The sequence below is a fragment of the Macrosteles quadrilineatus genome, unplaced genomic scaffold (assembly GCF_028750875.1).
Source record: "Macrosteles quadrilineatus isolate MER2022 unplaced genomic scaffold, UCM_ALF_1.0 Scaffold_4__1_contigs__length_99947679, whole genome shotgun sequence".
Classification (NCBI taxonomy): Eukaryota; Metazoa; Arthropoda; class Insecta; order Hemiptera; family Cicadellidae; genus Macrosteles; species Macrosteles quadrilineatus.
Genome location: NW_026542597.1, coordinates 14,780,920 through 14,805,820, shown reverse-complemented (window position 1 = coordinate 14,805,820; position 24,901 = coordinate 14,780,920). Strand labels below are relative to the sequence as shown.

The 24,901-nt window shown below is 35.4% G+C and overlaps 1 protein-coding gene across 6 annotated transcripts in view; it reads right to left on the bottom strand.

The window, feature by feature from the left end:
- LOC128991424 (regulating synaptic membrane exocytosis protein 2-like) overlaps positions 1-24,901 on the bottom strand; it is a 90,632-nt gene that overhangs the window by 53,864 nt on the left and 11,867 nt on the right. For 4 of the 6 annotated variants that reach the window (XR_008490640.1, XR_008490642.1, XR_008490641.1 and 1 more), the window contains exons 2-4: positions 22,255-22,459; positions 15,613-16,216; positions 11,953-12,122 (exon numbers count right to left, since the gene is read on the bottom strand). Coding sequence is in view for 1 of the 6 variants with exons in the window: in XM_054414286.1 (XP_054270261.1) it covers positions 11,953-12,122; positions 15,613-16,216; positions 22,255-22,459 (979 nt within the window). In the remaining 5 variants the exon portion in view is untranslated. Of the gene's footprint in view, positions 1-11,952; positions 12,123-13,824; positions 13,908-15,612; positions 16,217-22,254; positions 22,460-24,901 lie in introns of all 6 variants that reach the window. The other 2 variants (XR_008490643.1, XR_008490644.1) reach the window with 2 other exon arrangements.

The window sequence follows — 24,901 nt, the reverse complement described above, 5'->3', positions numbered from 1 at the left end:
GTTTGATAATTGATTAGGGTTGCTTCATTTGGAAAGATTTATTTTACAATACATAATTAGTTGATACAAAATGTCTAATGTTGTTGATAACTTATTTAACACTCTAATTATTAATAATAACATATGATTGATATTTACTTATTGCCAACATAGAACATTGAATAATTATGAAACATGTGGTTGATATACTATAGGCGGTACACGGTGGTGCAGTAGTGCACATCAAACAAAGAACTTGTTAAATACTGCGAGACAATTTTAACGGTCTGTAATTAAAATAATACTTCATAATAGCTAAATACAAGCTTGGATTAATCTTTGAAAACGATCCCAATGTTTATGAAGCAGAATATGATTAAATCTTTGAAGAAAAAATTGATAATTCACCACTAGCAATGTTTTTCTTGACAGTAAAGTACTTATTTTAATTTAGAGTTGGGAGAATTGTATGATACTCTGCATTAAAATTAAGTGGACGGGTTTCACTGTATGCAAATATGTGTGTTTACAACCAATTTAAACAAAAAATGCAATGGTTTGAATTAAGAAATCAAACTGTTCGTAAACAAATTGTAATGAATCCAGAATTGCACAATGCTACTGTATATGTCGGTCGGATGGGCTTTATGATATACGAGCCGTAGTCTGTTGGCAAGAGCCTAGGGCCCCGCAATGCTGCAAGACAGGAGAGTTGCTTGGCGGGAATGGACTACAATCAATACGCGGGCATCGGCCGTCGTCTGCTGGCAGTCTCCCAGCAACTCGCAGACCGCTAAACCGTTGAGCATTGTTGCTTTGTGTCTTACAGTATATGTATGTAACAGAATACACGTATGCTGTAATTATAAAGTTTATTTTTGAATTATTGAAATTTCACCATTGCTCCTTCGGGTTTGGAAGGATGAGAAATTTAAACTACATACGGCAACATGTGTGCTTAATATAATATGATTTTTACTATTTTAAATTTATGGTTAATCCTTCAAAAATGAATAGTTGGAAAATTAGAATATAATCATATAGTACATCTTATTGTATTAGGGGAGTTAGTCTTTAAAAGCATAAAAATTGTCTCTTGTATGCATTTGATTTAAGCCTCTTTTTGGAGCATATTTATATTGCAATTTAATGATATGGCCAGTTATCAATCAAATGTCCAACATATTATTCCTTCACGATTTGATTCGTTGAATGATGTTCGAAATTATTTTTAACATTTATTTATTAAATTATTATTTAAAATATTTAGAATGCAATCAGGTTCAACGTTTTGCATGACAAAACGCAACAGCTTGTTTGCGAGGATGGTTTTCAAATCGTAGGATACAAATTCCAATAATAATTAATGGATAATAATAAATAATTATGAATATACACAACAATTTATGCTAATGATGCTGATGCTAGAATAATATTTAAACTTATCTTTGATGTGTTACATAAAAAATGTTCAATAGGTGACATTTGCCAATTCAAATAAGCCTAATGTAAAACACCTGATTAGATTTATATTACCTCATAGTCATACTTAATAGCCTACCAGAGCTTTTCATTTAATTAGATATCATAATTTATTTGAATATTTAAAATTTATTTTGTATTGCCAAAAAGTATGAAAGTAATTAAGTATCTAGCTTAAATTCTATTGTGTTAAAGAGTTTTCATCTGTTTTGAATGTAAATATGTATGCACATTTTTAATTTAATTACTTGTTTTAAGATTTAGATGAATACCGGTACATAAAAATGCAGTTCATAAATCCATCGCATTTCGCATATACATAATAATTACGACAAAAGTTGATTCACTCAATTACGATTGTTTATGTATTATGGTTATTGGCTTCGCAAGTGATTAAGAGTTCTTGAAATTAGTTTAACTAAGGCATTTTAAAATGTTAAAACACCATAATAGCTTTGACCATATCAAAGTTAATACATTGCAATAAAACCCAGACAAGAAAGACCCACGACTTAGTTAAATTCTACAGTATAAAAATTAAAATGACTAAAAATAAATTATGCATCGACTTTGTTATCTAGAATACAAATGAAGTTTCCAAATTTGACTACCCTTAACAATTGGCATTAAAAATAATCTTCAAACAACAAAATATACTTTGCCAAAATCTTTGGAAATCTAACCCTCAGTAATACTTAAAGCAGCTTTTTTATTTTTATTAATTTAAAGCCAAAGTACATAATGTCAAGTAACTATATTTCTTAAAAATTAACAAACTAACCTCAAAACGACTAATATTATAGGACAAGCTTAAATACTGATTTAAAACTATTCACTTATATAATACACAGTACATCTAACATGAGTTACACAAGTATAAGCCAAACAGCAAGTAAGAAGTAAGCTATAACAGGGAATGCGAACAGTAAATACAGTAGTACAGATATTACGATGCCCATGCGCATGCTGGGAATAGGAAAGCTGGAACGGACCGGGGGAGAGGAATAGGGGATCGGACCAGTGAGACTCCTTATCAAATATTGTAAGAATATTCATTCGTTGTAATGGTTTCAATTATTTAACCAACTAACTACAGTTAAACATAATTCCTTATGGATTACTTAACCTTGTAGACCAACTGAAGAGGTTATGTTGACATCAGGTACATGACGAGTACATTTTTTATGTATACCATTTGTTTTCTGTTACTCCACCAACACAAAATTACTTTGAACGAACTAAGGTGATTACTCACAAACTATTGCTCGTTTTCTAATGTTGTAGGGTAAAAAATAAACGAAAAAATCCCCCCCCCCAAAAAAAAAACTTAAACTGACCAATCCACTCAAAAGTTTCCGAACATCTAACAAACATTAACATAGGCTTCCGGATTTTACAAATAAGTCAAGTCTACTTGTCGTATCCAAAATCAATCTCCCGAGATTCAGAGTATTTTTACATCTTTGAATGAACTTGACAACTGATAATAAGCTACACAAAGATGGTAAATAACAGACATAGCCTGATATAATTCCCTAACAAAAGACTTTTCTACTTATCTTGAACAAACCACATAAACCTACGTGGGTACAAATATTTATACACAATTGATAGACTTAAAATCTACAACTGACTTATTTTTTCAAGCTCCTGATATATTTTACAATAAGTCTTAAAAGGCACATGCTTTCAGGGGAAATGGGTAATTTGAGCAATCCTGCTTAGAAGGCAGTTTCGCACTTTGTGAACAAATCATCAGATGCATTTAGGATATTTTAATTTTACTTCATTGTGAGCAGAGCACAAATCATTACTTTTGTGGCTACAACCCACCTAGGTGCGTAGGTGAATAAGAATTCAACATAAGTGTAGAATGGAATTGAGATGACCTGTGCAGCTTGGTACTGAATAAGATCAGCTGATTGTTAATACAGGACCATTTAAAAGACCGATGATCAGCTGCGCTCAGTTATGATCAAAACGGATCGAACAGGTGATTTCCTGAATGTTAGGAGAGTATTGTAACCACTCAGCCAAGGGTGTTTAAAAGTAGTATCGGTGTTTTACCCTTTAAGATCTCTATTGTACCAAACGTTTTAGATGGTAAAATAGTCAAATTAATGGGCAACACAAGCAGTTTGTTTTGTTTGTTTATTATTATCCTTACATGGTACATCTTCACGTATAAATTGATACAATACTGTTGTATATGCCTGACGATGAGCAAAGGGAGAAAGTAGATTGGAGTGGTATTGACCGGAATTGTATGACATGTTTTTTCACATTATGTCGCATAGTATAATGTAATGTATGTATCGTAGGCCTATATGAAGTAAGTTTAGTGTAAACCAAATTACAACTAGTTAAAACTTCCAATTCATTACCGAAACGCCCTGCATTTACATTATTCTTATTATTATGTTTGTTATTTTCATTCTGGTATTGTTTTACGTATGAACATTAAAACTTATATTTCTGTTACGTAATTTATGCATTATAATCCAAAAAAATATTATGGATTAGTTTGATTATTCAGTGCTCCAGTTCTATGCTTTTTATTTAAGTTGGCAACAGTTCTCTGAACTAAGGCCAACCTGATCTCTCTCTCTGAGGTTTTTGTTTGTTGAAAACAGCTGATCAGGCTAGTTTTTACAAACATTGTGGCTTATCAACCTAATGTTAAATTTAATCACAAACTGTGGAGTCTTCAAAATGAACTTTCCTCGCTTGAATGATAACGTAAAATAAAATAGGTGTTAATTACATTTACATACATTTTAATACGTCCTTCCAGAAAATACAATTGTTAAAAATGATGTTAGTAATATCGATGTGCAGTATTACTGGGTTTATCTTCAACTCAAACTTCATTTACTAATTTAGATATAGAATCTCATGCAATTTAGTTAACATTGTTTGGGTACCGATACGTATTAGTTATTTGAAGGCAATTGTTGGCTCTGTAATGACTGAATTTGAACAGACGACAACAGTTTACGAGTTGTGAAACTTAAACAAACATTAAGTGTACAATATGAAAAAATAGCACGATTGGAACGTTTAAGGAGACCAATATTAAGTATAAATTAACACCTGTGATGATTATGCTTACCAAATCATTATTATGAATGAGAGAGAGATATATTCAAAGCAATATCATGTACATTTTAATATGGTGCCACCTTTTGCCTGACAAGTTCCTTTCAAGCCAGTTAACTGTAATTGTAAATTAAATAAATACGACAAACTTCTTATCCGACAAGCCTTTTGCTCGCCAATCCCGTCTGACGGCCAAGTGACTTGTCTGTCAATTGGTGCCTTTTACTATATTACATATCTACACATAACAAATAACATTTTACAAAAAGCGCTTTGGTCAGATGCACAAACAAAGCTGCATTTTACTACGGAAGCATTTTTAATTTAGCCTACAGTAAATCAAATTGCCTTACTTCTTCCAATGAAAACTACGCTAGAACTGGTCTAATACACCCAATAAGCAACTACTTAATTTTCACCGAAAACAAATTAAATACATTCATATCATAATATTAGGTTTGTCCTACTACGGAAGCATTTTTAATTTAGCCTACAGTGAATCAAATTGCCGTTCTTCCAATGAAAACTACGCTAGAACTGGTCTAATACACCCAATAAGCAACTACTTAATTTTCACGGACAGCAAATTAAATACATTCATATCATAATATGTTAGGTTTGTCCATTACTTAATTCAGTAATCTTTCACAGATTTATAAATAAAATAGCTATGTCAATCATTGGTTTTCATTAAAGCTAGTGATACTGTTCATCACAAGACTAGTGATATATTCCACAAGATGCACGTGATTAACATGAGAGTCTTGGTGATCTTTATCCAGCCCTAATTGGGCGCTCTGTAGTGTAACCAGACTTGCACCGCCTCCGCTCACCAAACAACCAAGCAATAAAAACGCGCAAATTTGCTTATTAAATAAATGTTAGCAAAGTGACCAAATACACATTGTTCTTATATGTTTATATTATTACTCAATGAGTAGTTTGGAGTGCTGTACAGAAAAATAAATATGTAGGTCCAACTAAGTGGTTGCCAACCATAAAGTTTCTGTTAACCTGTCAATTAGAAATGTTTATCGAAATATATTGTACGAACGGATTAATGAGGAGTATTAATACACAGAGTAAATGTAATTCACACAGTATACTTGGTAATATACAACAGTAAAATTAATACGCGAAGTAATTAGGAAAATGTGGGTTTTAAATAGATAAAGTAGTATCTTCAAAATTCATTTAGGTAATACTAGGAGACCAAGATTTGCTCCAGGCAATTTTCATACCCTGAGAGTATTCTTTGGTTATTGTCATTAGATGCATTGAAACAGAAACGGTACGGACCCTAAATATAATAATGACGTCACTGACCCGGATCTTAATCTCACAAAATCTGACCATTTTAATAAATTAAAAATCTCGCCATGTAATGTGGACGTTGACAGATACATTTTTATAATAAGACAACCCTGTTTACTTTCGGGACAGTAACGTAATTTATTTATTTTTGTGATCCATGTAATTTTGGTTCCAATATTCGTGGATAAACATGTACAAAATAATACAATTACATATCGCATTTTTAATTTCATATTTTTCTGAAAATGTGTGCAATTGTTGTAAAATAAATGAACCACCACGTCGTTTCGTTTTATCTTAAACCGTTAAAATTCACCCACCATTTTTAAAACTTTTACTTCAAACTTTCTATAGTTCATAACAAATCTACCTTGGGGAATCTCTGATCATCTCACTCTATTCTGTACTACATTATCAATATTTTGGTTTAATACACCCAGTTTCGCCAACATCTCAATTGGTAATATGGTATGCCTACTTTGTGTATGCTTTCTTATACTTTCATTAAAATCTACTTAGATTATTAGCAGACAAAAATCAAGTTTTACAGAGTTTTAGATTCAAATTGTTTTTGGGAGAGCATTTTATTAACCTTATATCACCATATCTTACTAATATTATAAATGTGAAAGTTTGTGTACTTGTTTGTTTGTTTATGTGTTGCTCAATCACGCATTAACTAATGGACGGATTGGGCTGAAATTTGGAATTATGATAGCTCACATTCCCGATTAACATATATAGGCATAGTCTTATCTCAAAAATCCTTTCGGGCTTCGCCCCAGTGGCTCTGTAGTTCCCCATGTTAACCTTATGAGTATCTATCTATATATTAATAGGCAAGCATGTTTCTTTAAAACATTTTTTCTCAGCTCGTGTGCATCGCAGGGAAAATCTACGCATACTGTTGGAAAGATATTTTCCTGTAGATGTGCAGAATCCCTTTATAAATTAAAATAGGCTCAAAAATAAGCACAAAAAATGAATTTGAAAACTTAAAAAAAAATAACATGGTAGTTACGGGTTGCCATGTTGGTGACGAAATAACAACAAAATATAAACAGAAAATCAAAACAAATTCCTATCACATGTTTTATTTACAGTGTGGGGTTTACACGGAATGGGCACACGGAAGGGACTAAGGCTAAAGGTGTAGTGACGTCATATCTCTAGTGGCTAATGTCTTCTCTTGAGGCGACACGATTACCGTAACGAAACGATGAGATTTCAGCGGCGTTCGTGGCATGGTTGGTAGCGTTTCGGATTGATGTTCAGGAGGTCCCGGGTTCGAATCCCGCTGGCAGCACTAACTTTTTGTCAACAAATTTTTCATATCAGCAAGTTTGGTTGGTTAGGTTAGGTTATGACAGTTTAATTTTATAATACTAAATTTTAAAATTAATTTTATAATTAATTAAAAATTATAAGTAATTATTAATTAGATTTTTATCTTATATAGGCTAGTTTTTATATTATCAGCAAGTCTGGTTGGTTAAGTTATGTTATGACAGTTTAATTTTAAAAATTAAAAATTTATTTTATAATTTGAAACAATATTTTATAATTAAAAAGTTAATTTTATAAAAAAAAAAAATAATAATAATAATAATTTAAATTATTTCAACTTAGCAGTTCTAGCGGCAAACGCTGACACTACAAGATATGTTAGCCTTAGTCCCTCCCGTGTGCCCCACCGGGGTTTACACTGTACATTACATAGTGTAAGAAACGGCCATGTGGCCCTAACTTTGTCTGAATAAATATATAATTTTTCATTTCATATAATTTTAATTTTTTCATTTAATTTCATTTACATATTTTTGGTCGAGTTTTCGACCGCTGGACGACCTCTAGTTCATATTTAAAGGGAATTAAATAATTTAGTCAGCTGTTTCAACTAAAAAATTGGTTCTATGATATGCAAAAGTATTAAAAAGTTATAAGATTTACCAACATGGTGCAGCACTATTATTTTTTCATTTATGAAAACAGCTAATTTGAACTAAGCAGCAAAAAAAAAACTGTTATAGGCAATGAGAACTGCCAAAGTAGGATTGTTTACAGTTATGTTTATGTTTTTAATTGCATGAATAATTTTTGACATTTTGCAAGTTTTTAATGATTTATTTTTCTCTATTGTTTTGGTGAAGTGGTAGAACATTATGGCTATGGTACATGTGTAATACTAAAGTATACCGTAAATTTAAAGTAGCAAATTTTATCAAACTGTGTCCTCCCCCATTGCAAACGCTAGGTTAAAGTATAATTGCAATAAGTATTTTACACTTGTATGCCTACCCCGTACGAAGGATGGGTACTCTGCTAGTTAACAGTATGAAGCCTAAAACAATCACTGGAATAGTTTTTATTAAACACACATAATTAATACGAGTAACGATAGCTTCTAATAATTACTCCAGGGAAGCAGCGTAAACTGTATAGCATGGCATGGTGTAATCTACCGTCATGTGGCGCTATCTACAAGTGTTCTAACTAGGGCTGAACATTGTGTATAATCGTTTCAGATTTCCTCCGACAATTTATACTCCTTCTTTTGAGTAACATTAAGGTTTCAAATACAAAACCGCATCAAAGAACAAAATTGCCTGGAAATAACACAGTTAACTTGTGGCAATATAAGGTAGTACATTTCACTATGGCTGCACTTACTAAATAAAAAATATCGATGTTTAGATTATTCGAAACATCGATTATTTCATTCGGTTAGTTAGGTTAGGTTTTAACCTAACTAACAAAACCTGATATATCGAATGGAACAATCGATATACCGATCGATATATTCATTCGAATGAGTGTAGGACGTAAAAAAGTCCAGTCCCTTTCACTATTGATGTGACATCTAATTCCCATCTTGAAGCAGCCAGTAAAAACAAAAAATTGAAGCCAGTGACAAAGTATGACGATGCAAATTATTATTTTTTGTTTATTCAAACTACGCTTAAATTACAATTTCATGGTGTCGTAGCCTCTGAATCTCTAGATTGTTACAATAATAGGTTATTTTACGGTAAAATAACCAGGTAAAATTTTTACCTGATACCACCAAGTCATCCTATACATTTTTAATGTTACCCTTTTACGTGTTTCGTACGACGAATCTTCACACCGTCCAGGTTGAAGAGGATTACTGACATTTAATATCCACGTACACTTAACAATGAAGGCATAAAGTCTTCGAAACCATGGGAGTCCAACTACAAGAACAGAACCACTGGGCGATACAACAGGTAACATAACCTAGTATTGTAATTAAATTACATCTTTTTGTCAATTATTTAATCGTTAAGGGATCAAGAGTTGGAAAAACCTTTAAAAGTATAGGAAGAACCGCAAGTTAGTTGAACAATTTACATATTTTGGTGCTATCGAACGATGGTAGAATGGCACAAGAGGTAACGGCTAGACTGGGGAAAGGTGCGGGATTTTATCAGTGTTACATCTAGTCAGGGATAAAGATATACGAAAGACTTCAAAAGGTGGCATGTATATAACTTATTATATACCGGTAGTTACCTATAGTGCAGACATTTTGAATATAACAGAGAGGGTATGGGGTAGAGTTCAGGTGGAGGAAATGAAATTTATAAGAGGCTAAAGGGAAAACAAGAGTGGATAGAATTATGAATGAAGAGTTAAAAGAGGAATAGTTGAAGAAAGTATGAGAGAACGAGTAGAGAAGTCGAGATTGAAATAGAATGGAAAATAATAGAATCCCCCCCCCCCCCCCCCCCAATGAAGTATGAGCTTCACATGAACGGAAGAAGACCAAGAGGAAGACCTAGAACAAGGTGGATTGACGAGGTGGGAAGAGATGTGGAAGCGAGAGGAGTGCAGTAGCAGTGGCAGTATGTTGAGGAAGACGATTTATGGAGGGACAAAAGAAGATGTAGATGCGTAATTAACACCCAGACTCAGAGATAACCGGACCGGGGAAGGATACGTATGTATGCACATAAACTAACTTAATATCAAAGACTAAGGAGTAAAATAGAATGTTGATGGTAGCGCAACCTGTGAGTGAGTCAATCCACTATGTTCAATTTAAATAAAAATTTAGCTACATTTGGTCCATATTCAGATGGGACGCTTACTTTAGTATCCCAAATGTGATGGTTCTAAGAAGTTAACCATAGAAAATCGATGGACCAATTTCCGAATTTATGTTGGCTCTATCAAAGTGATTTCATCAGTTTATAATATGATGGAAATATTCTAAAGTGGCAAACAAAGACAGACTAGTGAGAATATACCGACTAAATCCTTATAAATAAGAACAAGAGCGATTCTTTTCAATCCTATGCTAACGAATTGCTATACCTCTGCTTCGAAACGGGAAGAGGACACAAGAGAGAATAATGCTGTTGTTTCTATGTGTTCTAGAAATAGTAACTCATTACTTAAAAAGAAAAATCAATTTTCTCACTTAGTGTAGAAAAACTATTTTTCTTAAATTTTATTGGGGGTGCACCCAAGAACAGTGTGTCATCGCTGCTGATGTGTGTTAAAAATACTGTACCTCTATGAAATTCAAAAGATAAACTTATTGAAAAGTTTAGACCTACTTTCAAAACCCTACTTATATCTGAAGCCAACGCCCAAAATTAATCTAACATACCGTAGTGTAGTGATAAAATCAATTACTGTATTGATGTTTCATAAAAAGAAATATGTTTTACCCTAATTCTTACTTTTTTCAAGCCTCTTTTCCTGGAACTTAATATAGCAATCACAAATAAAACTATGAGCAATATTCTACTAAACTCTTCTCTATTTTTACCCCACGCTGTAAATAAAACATGTGATTGAAATTTCTTACATTTGATTAGATTTTCTCTTTATTTTTTGTTGTTATTTCATCACCATCAACCCATAAGACCCATGTTAATTTTTTAAAATTTAAAATTCATTTTTTTGCGCTCATTTTTGAGCCTATTTTAATTTATAAAGGGATTCTACATATTTTCCCTACGATACACGAGCCGAGAAAAAAGGTTTTAAAGAAACATGCTTGCCTATTAATATATAGATAATGTAAGCTTTTTAAGCATGTAAGGCGAAGCACTTAGAAAACCTGCGTATAAAGCACAGCCCTAAGAAATTCGTTCATACCAAAACTTCTCGTCGGATCTACACACTCTAAGCTTCATTTTGATGTCCCAAATGCCTATATTATTATTTGTTTAATGACCTTAAACGATGACCACAAGTTTTACTGTATCATAATAATATGATATATTGTTTTTAACGTTTTTCTTTTCGGACAGTTTAGTCATTTCCTTTACGATCATAAAACCTCAATGAGCTAAACACCTGAACAGTCAATTAGAGTTTTTGAAAATATACCCTGGAAGATTTAAAAGAAAAAAGGTAATAACTACAAAATCTTCAAACAATGTTTATAACCTTTGAAATTTAGGTTTCATCAATGCCTTTAAAATGTACCTCTTTTACTACCTGAGTACCTACACGGCCACCTTAAAAGGCGGCCGTAGTACCTATCGTTGGAGTGTTGAACAACATCATCCAGTTTTCTTATTATCTGTTTTTATAACACGGGTGGCACGGGGGCGTGTAGTTGTGAGCTATCAGCTGATTTAATAGTTTTGTTTATGTTTACGTTTTGGATATTTTGGTTATCAAGGTGAATAATAATTGGTAGAGTTGAATTGATGTTTTTAAGTGGAGAAAGAATGTTCGATTTTTGTTATTGAGATTTTTCATGTATAAAATATAAGTAAGTTGTAGAAAGCACTGAAGAGTTTTATTTTCTTACAAAACAATAACTGGTACCCTAGTTATAAAACCAAACAGTAACCCTAAACTGATAGAAAAAAATTTTTGGCGACACTAGCGATCAGTGTCACCGGACATCAACTAGACTAAACGAGCTTCAAAATTTACAATGGTATGATAAGTCTACTTGTCTTAGTCTATGATTTTATTAACTGTACACTTTAAAATCAGCTACCGAACCTCCCATGCTATGATTCTACACAATGTTCAGCGTTACAAGTGCAGCAATACGCTAGCAGAGCTATCTACGCCACTACAGTATACCTTGGGCGCGCTGTTCGAATCCTCACTGGATGTGAACGTGCTGGATGTGTCAATGCCCGAGTCCTTGGTTTGAGGACCGTCGAACCTGACTGTCTTCTTGCGTCTTCGGGTGTCGATAAGGGTGACTTTGACCTCCCGAGGGGTGTCCCTTGGGTGCCACCCGTTGACGACTCCATCCATACCGAGGGAGAAGTCATTCGTTGTAAGAGAACGGGTAAAGGATGGGACAAAGAGACAAAAGGAAACACAACAACCAAACACATATAAAGAACACCGAAGGAAAGGCAAGTCAAAGTTCAAGTTGCAACGATCAATTGGGCATTTCTTTGTTTTTGTTAGTTCGAATTACATTTAAAATGTTATTAGTGTACCGTATTGTATAAGGGTAGTGTTTATATTTTATCTTGTACTGTACCGGATCACCCCCTTGCTTTGCTAGATACTGTTCGCAAACAGAAGCGGGCCTATTTGAACGGGTAAATGTATAGATAAAAGAAACCAACAACCTCTTTAGAAAATAAGATAAAAGAAAATTATGTTTTTTTTTTAACTTTCTGTCTATGATATCGATTGCAGGGCTGCAATAAAATTTTGTCTCGATCGGTCTTACGTTTACTATTGTTGGAAACTTCTATTTTATAAACGTTGGTAAACTGTGTAATCGCCAAAAAGACTATGTTCAAAATATGCCAATGAAAATGAACGAACTACAAGCAATATATGGTACAAATATGGCAAATATGGTACAATGACCATAGTGTTGTTCATGTGTGATGTAAACATAAAAAACGCAAAGTGGACAATATTACCTATTACCTATGCTACTTAAGCAATGATGTTTTACAATCACATACGAAAATAAATTAGGCCTATCATGTAATTTAATCTTTTTTCTATTTATACGTATGTGATTGATGATGATTTATAGAGTTGTTTAGGCGACTCTAAATTTGAGGTCGAAATCTTCATATGAACTAATTGGTAAAAGACATTTCATCGGATAGTGTCCAATAGTTCTTTACAATTGGCTGCAACTTGCTGAGGTCATGTTTCAAAGCCAAAATAGTTTAACGAAACATTATTTTAATTTAACATTGTGCTTTCATGAAAACATAAACTAATAACCAATATCGAATCAACATTTACATCAGATTTCGGACAGTACAGTATTAATTAATTCCGTGTCTTTATAGGCCTAATGTATAGTGATAATTCAGAAGCAAAGAAATGCCCAATTATTGAGGAAATACAAATCAACTATTGTTGTTGGTAGCACTGTAGTTAGACTGAAAATATTTAAAAATGTATATTTTACCAACATCAATCGTTTAGGCAAGTAAAAACGAATCAGAGAAGACCTAAATCTAGGAAACAAGAGTTAGCTCGGCCCTGGATTAATGTGTTTGACAATGTATAAGCTGTAGCTTCTAGAAACTGTCAAAAAGGTAAACTATATGGATTATTCAAACTGAAAATCTTCATTATTCAATTTGAGTGCTTTAAATAGAAACCAATATTATTCACATATATTATGATGTGAAATGACTTTGCACATACCCAAAATCAAATAGCCTGCAACCTGCGACTTGTAAGAGGTTAATTGTTTTAAACCTTGGACAAATCAAATCAACTAGTGTGAACACAACTGCTGGATCGACCATTCAGTTTGTACAATTGATTGTTTGTTACGCTGGAATAGCTTAATTTAATTTCGTATAGTATGGCATTTGGAAAGTACTGAGGCGCTGTTCAAGGTTTGCCTGCCTCTGGTTGTTCGAGAAGAAGAAGAATACACATTAATCCAGACCGGCGAAGAGAGCGCTGCCATGCCACATCAAGCACACTGCCACCTGAAACTGCACATGTCCTCACCGCTAGGAATTTTTTAATCTTTTCGTCTAAAATCGCTTGTTTTTTCAGTCGCTCGTCTCCTCTTTCAGACGTGTCGAGATCACCTGTGTTTTGAAAAAAGTCAATCATTTGATACATTTACACTTATTAGCGAATACATTTACATTATCAATTCAAAAACTAACTTAGTCATGGATGTCGTCTTAGATAATATATTTAGTAATATATATAGATAGGCAGGCTTATACATATATGTTAGTATCATTTGCGTTGGTCAATATGTTCGCACCAAAATTAGATGTATTAATGTTCAAAACTTCGCTGCATGACTGTCACTGAATAAATTTAATCGATTAAACAAAACTTTAAAAACAAATCAATGTACCTAAATCAGACTTTTAAGGGTAAAATATCTACGAAGAAAACACAGAGCTACTGAGCGTAAAAAGTGCCAGTTTACCAAACTGTTTGTAGTTGTCTTGAGGTGTTCTGCAAAGTAATTTCGACCTGAAATATAGGATAGTACGATTCGATGACGTATTGCGAATTGCGTGGTGACTGCAGGAACAAACATGATTAAATATTACTTAAGGAAAACTCACTTGTCAGATCCTATACGTTAAAGAGAACATCCTTGTGTTTTCTATTATTTGAAACATATTTTGACGACAACACTTTAGTCGTTTGGTTCCTTGTAGAGTTTAGTTTAATTTTGGATTTAAGTCACCGGGTTTTAACACTGTCAAAAATTGGTAGCCACTGTGAACAGTTTTGTTGACAGGTAAGGGACATTATCTATTCTAGTATATCCACGGTCTCTGAGGTGAGATCTGGAGGCTTGGGCCATCACACTCGTTGGTTAACTCGTCTTTTAGAAAGGTGACAATAGGGATAGTAAAGACCTGGATTCCTTGAATCTGGATCCTTTGTAAATGGGTGGCTTTGTTATTAAAATTAAATGACTGCTAAACAGTGGGTGTTTAACAAGTTATAGGTTTTCTTCGCAGGGATACAGCTTCTTTAATTGAGGTTTCTATCATTAGCGTTCAAAAAAGTGTCTCTCCTTCCTCATACCTAATCAGTTAGATGTACAGATTTGATTTTAAAAACTAAGTGGGCGTATTCTTAGACTTCCCAAAAATAAATTTTCCAAACATTCTCTTCGAGTGAATAGAGCATCTACTATTGTTGATGGTCTCAGACTTATTTGAAGAAACATTCAATAGCTACAATTTTACTTTAAAGTCCCTTCAAATTAGTTCATATATTCAGGTAAACTAATTGATATCCATTCCACATATAATTATTCCCTTGGAAGGTTTTCGTGAGTACCTACGTATTATTTTTTGGAAGTTCATTTTTGAAGATAGTAAGTTAAAGTTATTCGACAGTTCGTTTGAAGATTTCCCACTACGATTGGTAAAAGAAAAACTGTCCTCAGGTGAGAAAATACCTAAAACATGACAAGATTATTACTTGTTAGTTTTTTCTGAGTTGTGTTGTTGTGTTCTAGTCTTGCTATATTGTCAGACTGTCGGTACTTCCTTACCTAAAAGCGAGGTCCGATTCCCTTGAAAACTTAGTTTTTTTCCAAATTGTGATGGAAACTGGCCGAAATAATCTCTTGGATAAATCCTACGTATCTTCGACGTATATCCATCACGCCTCAAAGTAGCATTCATTACAGTACAAACAGTTTAGAAAACTGGCAAAAGTAGTTTGATTGAGCTTCAAAATTATAACTTAAAGTAGCCTAATCCTAACTGTCACTCTCCTAGTCACACAAGTATCATGTACTGCGACCCTTACCTTTCTCACTGTCGTGTTCCTCGCAGCTCGTACAGTCGGGGGTGGACCTCAGTTCGTCGTCCGAGCTAGAGAACGATCTCTGGGGCGGTTGCGGCGTCTGATGGTACCCGCGCGCACTCCCACTTCCACTCCCGGATTGTTTTTTCGCGGACCCGGTCCTCTTGTGTTTCTTGCCGGTTACCAGCACGGTGATGGCTCCGCCACGACTAGCGGGCGCGGGCGCACAGTCCATGCTGGAAGATTGCTCGGAGCTGAGCGAGTCGTTCCTCAACTCTCCGCGGCCGCCCGTCATCGTCGCGTACTGGTGTGATCTCATCAGACCCTCTAGTTCTCCGCGGTAGTATCGCGCCTCTTCCTCGCGGCTGGCGTCTTGCTGACTGTATTGTCGCCTCAGCTGCGAGCCAGACCGCTGCAGCAACGGTTGGTTCTCCTTCTCCGCGGCAGAGTGCGCTCGCTCCAGCTTGGGCCGCTTGTCTTGTTGCTGCAGATCCGCCTCGATACGCCGCATGATCGGGTCGCCAGCTGACATTCCCTTGTTGATCCACTGACCCGTCTTGCTCAACAGCTCTTGCTTCTTGCGGCAGAGGATGCACACCCAGATCACCTGGGGACAAATTCACTGGTTAGTTATTTAACAAGGTAATTGCTAACTAAGATAATTGCACTTCCAAAAGTTCACCAACTACAGTGAGTAGATTTTTGATTGTTTTTTTGTATTGTCTAACTACGCCAAATCTGTTGTTAAAGAAGGTAATACAAACACTTTTAGAGTAAAACTGTCCAAGCACATTAAATCTTTTATGGATAAGTAGGGAATCGAACCCATCCTTTCTGCATCAAAGTCCGAGATGCCAACCACTAGGTTAGCAATAGACCCTTTAACTTGGTTTGTGACTGGCCCCTTCTGTCTTTCATAATTGGGCGTCGTGTAATAATCCTGGCTAAACAAACGGCCGATCTTTGGGATTGAACCGACGACCTTCTGGTTTCAAGGCGATAAAATTCCCACATCGATCCTTCCCTTATATTAGGCGTGTTGCCAGCTAGTGGTTAGCGTCTCGAACGTCTCCCAAAAAACAGTATTCACGACTATTTCAATGGATTTGGATCGAATTCTATTAAAGAGTATGTGTCAATTTGGTTCATAAAAAATTTAAGTGGTGTTGAACGAAAAAAATAATCAATAAAACGCAAAAATGGAAAAAAAGGTTCTCACGGAGATTTTGTATATACATTTTTTATGCACAGTAATGGTAACATAGGCCACAGCCTTCATGGTACGGCGATAGAGTAAACAGCAAGTGGCAGTGGCTGTGCTACAATCGATAAGGCAGTGGTTGGGAGTGCGGGGAGGAGGGGTTCTTGACGTAATTCTGCCCATTCACCCTGCCTCTGACATTGCTGCGAATTCCACGTTCGGTTGGCAACGAAGAAGGTGAATGCAATTTTATTTTAACGTAAGACTGAGATAGTTTCATCTATTTAAAATAAAACTCAGCCAAAACTAGTAAGATATGAAATAATATATTTGCCATTGCACTATGTAAAAAGTCTAAAGCAACATTTTCTGAAAAATATGAATTAAATATAAATTTATTTGCTAAATTTATTTCGCAGACAAATCGTCAATCGTCTACAAACACAAGCCGTGCAGCCTACATCGGTTTGTCCCGCGTTTCTAGTTTGGCTGGCCTAGCGTGTATTGGAATGTGTGCAATGTGCGTGTTCATTGATGAAGACCTATCGGATTTTGGAAAACCATAATTTTGTTGTCGTATTTGACATTAAGTCCTATGACCCGAAACTATTAATCCTCAGACTATTATCATTGACAATTAAAGCTCTTGAATTATCATAAGACTGAATACGGGCAAAGGTCCGTAACTTATCATTTGTTCAGTATGTCAAACCCCTATGTGATTGAAGTCGCGTGTATGATTAATTTCTTTGGAATTGACTATACTTTCGATCCGATGGATCTGGGTTAACTAAGTTCAATAGAAATAGTACATCATCTTACTAAAACTCTCCAGCTCCAGTTTTACTAGGTCTACGTTTTCACTGACATGAGTTTACATGGCCAAAGTTAACTCGGCTTTACTTTGAGACCTAATGATATGGGCGAGCATTAAAATTGCACCAACTGACCTGAGTCAGGTAGTCGGGTATTCCTGAATTGCACCAACTAATCCAGGGAGCCACCCAATACGTTCCTTAACTAGCCAAGTAACCAAGTACTAACCAAGTAGCGGCCCTTTTGACTCTATAGTTGAGTAGTTTAGGTTAGGTTAGGTTAGGTTAGGATAGGTTAGGTTTGGATGAAACGTAAACAAGGACAATCCTTCTGCCGGCAACTCACCCCTATCTGGCTTGGGCTCGGCGCAACTAAGGAACATAATTACTGTTCGATATCACTGTAGGCTTAGCCACTCCATCAAGAGCTACCCTCACTCAGCTATTAAGATCTTTAATACTCTGCCAAAAGAAGTGAGAGAGTTGGACAGTGCGAAGTTCAAGGCAGTACTGCACGGCCAACTGGTAAATAGACCCCTCTACTCATTAGAGGAATTGAAGGAGGTTCCACTAAAAGTTAGTTGAAAACAGCACTCCAGTAGGTTAGGAATACAATCGCCACAGCCAAAAAACAAAAATTATTTTTCTAAAGTGTATTTTATGCAAGAAGTTTGTAAATATTAGTTTTAAAATAATGTGTAAATAGTATGTTAATATGCCACTGACGCAATCTATCCGACATTGTCGGTCAAGGATTAAGGACACAAGTATCAAGTATTAAGTAAGTAACATTTTTTGGGACCTTTTGAGGGCTTGGCGCAATCAAGGAACTCTTTGGCGCAATTCATGCACGAACAATGCTATTTTAGATCTTGAGCAACGGGATGAACACAAGAAATGGATGGATAAACAAGTTTCCTTTACAAAGGATGAGAAAAATTGTACGAGTTGTAACGATAAGTATTGGTAATGATACTGTATTGAGCTCGAAGTAAATTGACCCATATTCGATCAAAAATGGTTTATTGAGCGAAACTCTTATACTTCGCTCCTGCTTTTGTTTTACAAATACATACTCCTCCTGAACGGCTGAAGTGATCTGCACGAAATTTAGCACAATTATAGTAACCAACCATGGGAAGGTATGCATCTGAAATGGTTAAAATCGGACCACAGGGCATTAACCTACGTGAAGTAAACTTTTAGAAATTTAACATGGGCCTTATGGGTTAGTTGGTCGCCGTGGCATTATTTTTACAGAAAACAGGAAGAACAATCGGATTAATATCGTTGATCATAATTTACTACAAAATGAATAACCAATAATTAGGGTCGCCGGAATTAGGCTAATGCACCATAGCCTACTCCAAATAGCCATTCCATTTATGCAAATTAAATATAACATTGAGTTTGGATACAGCAAGTATACATTCACTTTACGTGAATTAGACGTACCAATAATGCAGACTTTTAATATTTCAAATAGGAATTCTATTATTGTGAACCAAAGATACCATTTACGTGAACCAGACCTACCCTTTGGATAATGCAAGTAAAAAATTAATTTACGTTATCCAAATGTGTCATTGAGTTTGGATGCTGCAGTAAACAATTTGTTTACGTGAACCTGGCGTTTTATTGAACTTAAATAGGGCAAATAAACATTCCATTTGTGTAAAACAAATATACCATTGACTTTGGATACTGCAAGTAGATTTCTCATTAAACGAAAAATAATAATGAATAATAATTTTTATATGAACCAGATCATTGACCCTGTTCATAATTGACTTTGGAAAAGTGGGTGTTGGAATTTACTTATAATCTTGTTCCTCATTGCCTTCTTGGTACTAAGTTAGAAGCAGCTGTCATGTGTTAATTATATGCCATGTGATTGCTATGTTTATTAATTTGTTGTAAATAAACATCACTTCCACTATGGACTTTATAAACCACTGTGTGTAGTCATTTTGTTCCTAATATTATAAAGGAAAACCAATTATAAACAGATTAATATGCTAGCTCCACTCAATATTGCAAACAGACAACTGCATTGTACACCTAGTACATATAGGTACTCTACAAAAATTATCTTAAATAATAAATAGATTCATATTGTATCTTAAGTTGATTCGAACTATTAGTTCGATTGCCCTTATAAAAGTCACGATTAATTACAGAAGGTGAATACTGTTTTATTTGACCATGTTATGGGTTGAGTAGGAAAGCGCTATTCTGTTCATAGGACAAGAAAAATATTTGCACGGATTTTTAAGGTCCTATAAAGAAAGTGAGTGTTGTGCTCGAATTAAACGAAACTCAATTCTACTAAGCAATGTTACTACAGAGTAGATAATTATATTTACACTACAAAGATTAACTTATTAGATTATTGCCAGTTAAAATGATGACGCTACTGGGTGTATTTAGAACTCAAATGGATGAAGGATGAGTGTTGTATAAAGCTGTGTAGCTTTTTGTCGTACTGACTTGCTAATATAAGATCAGCTGTTTTTTTTTTCAGCCAGGGCCATTGTTTAAAAGGCCCAATGATCAAAAATCTACTAATGTTTCACGCAATTGACTAACCATCATATGATTACCAGACAATCGCTAAAACCACTCAAATGAACGGCATGAGCAATCTGAACATACTTTCTCCCATTCGCTTGTCAACGACCTATATCATGGGTAAGCGGTGGGAGTACGTGTGATATTTTATGGGGAATATCACAAAAGTTGCCATAACTTTTGAACCATAATTTTTACAGCATTGGAGAATGTACCATTTTGTTTAGAGTTGAAAGTGCCATAACACACTAGATTTTTATGAAAATCGTTCGAGACGTTTTTGCTCAAATCCATTTGTTCTGTTACTTTTGGGAAAATCCAAATTAAAAATCAGAATTTCCAAAAAATGAAAAATCATCCTAGAGATACCATGGACCCACATACTAAAATCAAAACCGGACCACAAAGGTTACCTCTAGCTTTGTGCACATCCACACACGCACAGACATCCATGTAGCAGCAAACCTAAGTTGTTATTTAAATTTTAGTTTAGATTTAAATAAATCGAACTATTTTTGTGAAAATCCAACCAAGTAAATGGAAATTTGCTATTCTTTAGGTTTTCTGTAGCGGGACTACTTGTTAACTATTGCACCATCAACTATGCAACCTACTACTACTATGCATAATCAATTATAGTAATAAAAACTAAGGAATAAACAACTTTATACAGTAGTGCGTTCTGTATGAGTAGTCAAATTATGATCTTCTTGAATACAAAATTGGTTACAGCTTTACTGACGGAATATCTACCTCAGTATCTAGAAGTCCAATTATAAGGGAACAAACTCAGTAGGACTAAAAATCGACACATTTTTCCGAGTACAATTTACACACCGATAACTTAAAGGATAACTTGGTTTGAAAAGTTTTAAAAACTAAACAGCTATACTTACAAGGTAAATTACCTCTTTGGATGATAAGGCAGTACAAGGCTTCTATGATGTAAGCCTATCTCTGGTAACTATCACAATATGATCTGACTGACACTGACGACGCGCAGGCCAACATCAGAGGTCCAAAGTAATCAAATTCCTCCGCAATGGACTGTCATAACTATACCTAACCCAATCAGCTGGTGAGTGCAGCGTTTTACCTTGTTTGAAACTTTCAACCGCAGAGGGTGTATACGCACACTAATGTTGTTTTCACTCGTGCGTTTCGATTTTGGAACTTGTTTGGTTTCACTTTACGCATACCTCTGTTAAACAAGGTTATAATCGGATTAACCGTCTCTGTCCAGGCAAAATACGTCGGTTTATCCGCCATAGATTTTACGATTGAGCTAACCAGTCATTGGCTTGACTAAACAATAGATAAAACGTACTTTTTTAGTAGATTTCTCATCCTTATGGATCAGCCGAAGTTTATTGTTAGTACCGTCCGATGCACTGTAGAGGTCGTGTTTTGTTTACAATTTGTTTCTTGTCATTTCAGTGATTGAAAACCCCGCGTAGCCAAATAAAACGATCTAATCATTAACAATAACTCGTCCCCTAGTTATACAACCAGACAGTAAAGCACAAATCAGGAAATTAACCCTAAAATAGTAGAAAGAATTCGTCAACACTAAACACTTGCAATCACCGCGTCACCGGACATGAACTAGACACGAATAACGAGCTTCAACATTTACGATGGGATGAGAAATCTGCGTGTGTTGGTTCTATGACGAAACATAACCCATTATCTATACAGTAGAAGCTTGCTGTTCTCCGATATTTTAAATATTGAACAAATTTACGTTACAAATTGCATCTTTTGAATAAGAAGCCCACCATTATTCCACAGTGCGCTTTCTGTTGGTTAGTTTAGTTTATTTCAGTTTAGTTGATGATAATGACATACAAGGTAAAGTTTACAAAATCAAAAGGTGAAATGTTGAGGCAAATTTACAAATACGTCAATTTGTATTCGTGTGCTGTTTTTCTTGCTAATTTTCCAAAAGGCCTAGTAGGCCACCTTATCATTACACGAAACATTACTAAACGGAAACAAAATAACCTAACGGGCTCTTTTCGAAAATAGCCTACGAAATCATTATTAAAAAGTGTTTACCTTGTTGGAGCGCAGAGTGACTTTGCCGCCACATCTTGCGCAACATCGGATGTTGCAGTAGTTGCACATGTGACCGACGCCGTCCGCGAACTTGGTCTTGAGGCAGATGTGACAAGTAGCGTCTAGCTCAACCCCCGCCTTCTTCTGTTGCTCAGAACGCTGCCGGATCGTCTCCTCCAGGACTTCTACTTCGTCCTGCTTCCGCCTGAAACATAAAATAAACGATAACCTGCTGCTAATACGAGTACGAGTCTATAGTACGGTTGTGGTGTAACTATAGTCTCAACCACAACTCTTCGTGTCCAGGAGTCACTATAGCCAGCACAGTAACGTTTAAGAACCGTTTAAAAAAATGATGAAGTACTTAGGTGGCTCAGTTGGAAGAAGCGTGGGCTCACCACGAAATTTTATCACTACAGTTCACTCTTGTACTGAACCAGCTTACCACTTGCTTTGCTGGATATGTTCTACTTAAAAGCTTGAGGCCTATGTGGACTGGACAGTCAGATACAATGTTAGAATATGCAACTATCCTCTTTTTTAAATGATAAAGGATGGTAGTACTAATTCCAACATAGCAGAAATTAGGGTAGCCTGTACCAGACGAAAATGTTCTAATAGGTGTAGTAATAGCTGATTGTAGCTCATCTCCATGAGCTTTTTCAACGTCACATCAATTCTCATCAGACAATTTCCATACGTTTCTGTTTTTTCAGGAGTAGATTTTTAAGATATCTGTGAATTAGCCTTGTATCAAGTATTCTCTGTAGCTGAAAAGTGTTTACCTCATTCCCTTAGCAGTGCGTAAACTAAGAAGTATGATCCTCTAGTTAGTTATGGTAAATGTTGCATTAATGGTTACTTCTCATCCTTGGCTCCCAGTGCTGAGTCATATTTCTCCTTCTGACGCCAATAACAAAGATACATTAAAACGAGAGTACACGGCAATCTTGTTTGCCCCAAGCATGCTCATCTGTCACGACTTCCAATCTAACGAGGTGCAATAAAAGAATATCTAAGAGAGAAGCCGTGGACCTGGCAAAAACGCATTTAAAAGCAATGAATCGCTAGTCAGGTTGTCTTGTGATTGTAGGAGAATCAGATGAAAAAGCATGAGTTTGAAAATTCTACTAGGTAGAGACAGAGGAACCTGGAAAAGTTGAAATATGAAAGAGGCAAACTAAAAGGAAGGAAAGTGAAAAGAAAATCCGTCCCGATGGTCATAGTGCATCGGTGCCAGTTTAGAGGGGGAGCTGTGTAAGTGGTCACAAAAGTTCCCGGTTTAGATGAAGGAGATGACCCACTAAGTGGAATTTGGAAGATTGTTCAGTAACTGGCTCAACGAATTGCCTTGTGAACAAGTCTCTGTTTTGGATGGAGGTGATTTATAGGGAGGTGTTAATGGACAGTACCCCAATAATCTCCCTCCCAAAAGAAAACGTCTCAAGTTACAAAGGTCGGGTACTCGGGTTCAAATCCCGCAGATCACCAACGGCCTTAGCTATGTGTTAATGCCGCATCTTCATTTTTTAGTAAGAAGTCATCTGTAAACGTTTCCGAGCTATACATAGCCTCCTTGGATTTTGAAGGGAAGACAAGAATAAATACCTGCTCTCCATGGACTTTGGTGAAATATATGAAACGTTGGGTGGATGCGAGCTAACCTGGTGATCAGAGGGTAGCCGGTTCGATCCTGAGAAAAGTCAGTGCGAATTGCCTCTGCCTAATCAAAAGTGGACCAATGTGTCCTTGGATCTTCGGTGTTTTAATAAATGGACCTGAGTAACGAGCTAGCATATTATCTTAGTCACAAATATATCACCTCACTACATTCTACAATCATCATCCAATAATATTTGTCGTAAAACGAGCTCACTGGAGTCTTTGGATTAATTATCAAGTAAACTGAATTCATGAAAGGTTGTGTATTTCTGTTCAAACAAAAACTCAATCCAAATACAAAACAATAACACAAAACATATGTTGAACAATTACCACATGTTATTAACATATTAACTACTACTGTCATCCCTCCTTCACATGTAAAAACTCTCGTCTTTCAATATTTTCTAGCTGTTTTGAAACATTTTTATGACCATCAAAATAAGGATGTTGGTCGTAGATGGAAGAAGAGTCTTTGTCCTCCGACTCATCAGTCGCCGACGTGGGGAACCTATGTTACTTCTTGGTGTGTTAGGTTACGGTGATGAATAAGTGCAAGATAAATATCGGACTGTTCTTCTTGACTTGACAATTTGTTTTCCCTCCTTGGACATACCTGTCAGCTAGCCCATTGGATCTGGTAAAATGAGGAGATGAAATTCTATGATTAAACTTCCACTCGGATACGAATTTAGTAAATTCTATAGAAGCAAAACATGGTTCTCCATCAGTTCTTAGTTCATCTGGCATACCATGAGTTGCAAAGTACTTTTTTAGGTGTGTAATAACAGTGATGCTACTTTTGTTCCTTAGATTTTCACACTCAAAATATCCTGAGTAACTACAAGCAATTACTAAGAAATCATTACCTCCACATTCAAAAACATCAGCTCCGATGAACTGCCATGGCCTCACTGGTACTGTTTCTTGAAGGATCACATCTTGAGGTTTATCTCGTTGATTTGCTGCATACATTGCACCTTGC